General features: G+C 41.4%; 1 protein-coding gene across 1 annotated transcript in view; it reads right to left on the bottom strand.

The window, feature by feature from the left end:
• Positions 1-614: 614 nt before the first annotated feature.
• Positions 615-3,758, bottom strand: part of Pmar_PMAR016762 (conserved hypothetical protein) — a gene marked incomplete at both ends in the record, with an annotated part of 4,099 nt that continues 955 nt past the window's right edge. Inside the window, 7 exons of the mRNA XM_002769930.1 lie at positions 615-658; positions 704-861; positions 1,190-1,278; positions 1,341-1,475; positions 2,066-2,328; positions 2,864-2,969; positions 3,324-3,370. Of these exons, the coding sequence (XP_002769976.1) occupies positions 615-658; positions 704-861; positions 1,190-1,278; positions 1,341-1,475; positions 2,066-2,328; positions 2,864-2,969; positions 3,324-3,370 (842 nt within the window). The remainder of the gene's footprint in view (positions 659-703; positions 862-1,189; positions 1,279-1,340; positions 1,476-2,065; positions 2,329-2,863; positions 2,970-3,323; positions 3,371-3,758) is intronic.

The following is a 3,758-nucleotide window of genomic DNA, read 5'->3' as shown; positions in this document are numbered from 1 at the left end:
CACATCATGTCCGCTTCTCGAGTTTGTCTCAACGATGCTGTCAGTGGCACCAAATATCCCCTCATTTTAACATTCTTTCCCAAAACTTTCTCATACGGGAAAGAAAGTACTTTTCAGCTACTATAAAATTTCTCATATTAAGGGAAGGATTAATTCATTTCTGAATGAAGATTTTACCTCCTTTTTCAACTTCTTTTTTTCTTTCCTTTTTCGTTACTGTGGGCAACTCGACACAAGAAAGTTATTAAGAAAATTATATCAGCAATTACAGGCCACAATACTATGTTGTCGGGGCTGGGATTGGAGGCTCCTCTACAGCTTCAACCTCGCTCTCTCCTACCAGTCGGTGTCGCTCGGATGCTGCATCGAATCGTCCTGTGTCTATGCGAGTCATTTCACCTGGCAAAATGCGGTGAATATTACATGAAAAATGCAGAGATGATTCAACACGGTTAAATTCAACGATAGAACCTACCTATTTTCTCGCCAACATATGCGTGATATTAAAAACGCTTCCAGAAAGTGTACATTCATTCGAGAGAAGGAAAAAGAAAACCATATTTTACGTGAAGTGGCGTAATACTCTGTGAAAAACGCGATATTCGCGGTGATATTCAGTAGTCGTAAATTAAGTTTTTCATATCACTAGGGTGAAACCCTATTGGTACAACGCATGAAATGTAGCAGAATAGGATACACATACCTCCGAAAACAGGATCGAACTTTGCCTTGTAGTAGCTTCCATCAGCACACATAACAGCAACAGTGTTCGTAGTGCTACCGAAGCATGCGATGCAACGATAGTCGGGCACGCGGAACCGTGCAAAACTCCACTCCGACCCAAAGTAGCCACCAAAGAATCTACAAATACGAGAATAATACCATAATTTCATCGAATTCCAAGTCAGTTGGAATAATATTATATTTTTCATAAGGCAATATTTGTGTATAGAATATGTTTTTCACTAGTGTTTTTCATATCACGGGTGAAACTCCTGTAAACGAAATCCCAACACTCATACACACGTCGAACAATCGTTTCAAACGCGAGCGAGTATTTGCAGATGCCGAATGAGGAATTCACGTTACAAGCCAAATGTTAGAATAAAACCAATAAACTTCGGAAATCGTGGGTGAAGAATTCCGAAAACGTGAATTTTTCCCTCCGGAGCTAATCACATGGACCTACCTGAATTTGCTCCGAGCGTTCCCACCGCCCCCTCGAGACTCTCGCCCACCTCCAGAAGGCAATCGAACCGCAAACACATGTACCGTCCCCTGAACGCGACGTTTTTACACGAGTAAAAACGTTCCCATCCATAACGATTTTCCCAACCTACCTTATCACTAGAGACCACAATCCACCGTCCGCTCGGATGGAAAACGATAGAGCATATGTCAGCCCGGTCAACCCCACGCCTGAGCTCCTGGAGGAGGTACCCTGTCGTCGTATCGTGAATTCTTATTAATGTCCCCTAAAACCACCACTACAGCCATACCACTATTTCTACACTTCACATCGCACTAGTGTTCGCAATATCGCAAGTAAATTGTTTTGTGGTTTATTTCAGGAAAGTTTTCGATTATCAACAGAAAACTGCTGTTAGTGCCAACACATCAACCAACTGGAAAATGGCCTGGAGCTACCGATACTTTTCCCTTCCTACTACATAGAGAACTATACACATGTGTAACTACGCTTATCAATGACACTCTAGGAATATATTGACTTCCATATAGTTTTGGAATCTCTTCAGCTCCGCTGAGAAAATCCAATGTAAACTCAAGCTGTTCAAACAATGCATCTCAATGGAGTTCCATCCGTTTTACGTGAAGTGGCGTGAAAAACCCGATATTCGCGATATGAAGTGAATTGAAAACACTTCGAAAATTACACCCGGAAAGTTATGATAACAAACTATACACCGTTCAGTCTAGGGACTTTCCAAAAAATACTAATTTTCGTATTTCGAATTTTTCCACTCGAAAAACGACGTGCCTGCGACCAGTTCAACTTGCTTCTGTCCATGTAAATCTCGCTCGCCCCAAAAATATGAACACCAACCTTGTCACTAGAAGTTGCCAATAGGTTTCCACTCGAATCCAATGCAAGCTGACTGATCTGCGAATCGTGAGCTAAAATCACCGAGGAAATACTCGGCCCTCGAGACTCCGCCGTAAGGGGCATATCATAGGCACTTATACGAACCCGACCTATTAAACGAAAGATGCTATCTTGTGCATGCGTGCAAATGACCTTACCTTTCTGCTGGTCAGCAACTGTGGCAAGCACAGCGCGGCTCTCACTTTGATTCAGCGCTATGATACCTCGAGGGTTATGTGCAGTAGTAATGCTATCGATAAGGGTGAGGTCCGAAAATCGATACACGTACACCTACACCAAATACAAACACAATTCTATCCCCATTAAAAATGCACTGGAGTTTCACAACCCGTTTTACGTGAAGTAGCGTAAAACTCGGTGAAAAACGCGACATTCGCGCTACACAGTAGTCCTGCAATATGTTTTTCATATCGCGGGTGAAACTCCAGTGTTGAAATATATACTAGTTTTCCTCAGCTAGAAATTTACGCACGAATTCGGGTGGAAATGTATAGAAACCAATGAGAATTCCCCTAAATTTTCTCACAATTTCCATATAACACGTAGTTGACCATATACATATTTTCCCACACTGAAAAAAATGTCTATACGAAATTCCGATGTTTTGAAATTTCACACACTGAATGATTTCTATTTTCATTTGTGGTATGACAAAATTGAAAAATAGTAAAAAATCATTTTGATAATTTCACACATGTAAAATTCAATTCTCAGATTTTACTCCACTACACGTGTGACCAACCTTAGAATCAATAGCAACAACAATCATATCTCGCCGCATCCGAACGGCCTTTACGGTCGTTCTAAATGACAACTCCGCGAGGGGTCGGGGATAACGATCATCCTAAACACAAAGGAGGCGATTTGGTGACACAAGGATTTCGTGTCACCCAGTGAAAAACATATGTCACATTTTACTCGGCCTCTGAATGTCGCGTAAAACATGTGATATGTAAAACGCATAGTTGCACATTCATTGGAGTTTCACCACCCTAGTGATATGAAAAACACAAGTGGGGAATATATTTCACGACTACTGCATATCACCGCGAATAATATCGCGTTTTTCATAGAGTTTTACGCCACTTCACGTAAAACGGGTTGTGAAACTCCACTATAAACTAACACCCACACGAGAGAGAATCTTTGCAGTGAGGTTCAACAACAAAGATACGAATGAGGTCCCCCTACGACCTACCCACAAGATCACTTTATGTGGGGCAAATCTAGGATTCCTACCGCCACCTGAAAACAAAACAAACTAATTGTATCTATTCGCACTTGCTGAAAAACTCATCATAAAATACTACTGCTGCAACACAATGGAGTTTCACCCGTTTCACGTGAAGTAACGTAATACTCCATGTGAAAAACGCGGTGATATTCGCGATGTGAAGTGAATTGAAAACACTTCGCGAATAGACCGGAAATATCACCGCATTTCAAGGGAAAAAGTCGCAGGACTTGACGAGTTTTACGCTTTCTTCGCTGCTTACATGTGTTTTTCGCAAGTGAAATATGAAATATGTTTTCCACTACGGTGTTTTATATCACTAGGGTGAACTCCATTTTTATCCGAATTCGTGTGTAAACTTCTATTATCAAAGCCTCTGAGCTCAGCTGAGGAAATCCA

Source organism: Perkinsus marinus, assembly GCF_000006405.1.
Source record: "Perkinsus marinus ATCC 50983 genomic scaffold scf_1104296964394, whole genome shotgun sequence".
In the NCBI taxonomy this organism is placed as follows: domain Eukaryota; phylum Perkinsozoa; order Perkinsida; family Perkinsidae; genus Perkinsus; species Perkinsus marinus.
Note: the sequence above shows the minus strand (reverse complement) of the source record. Positions and strands in the feature narration are given on the sequence as shown.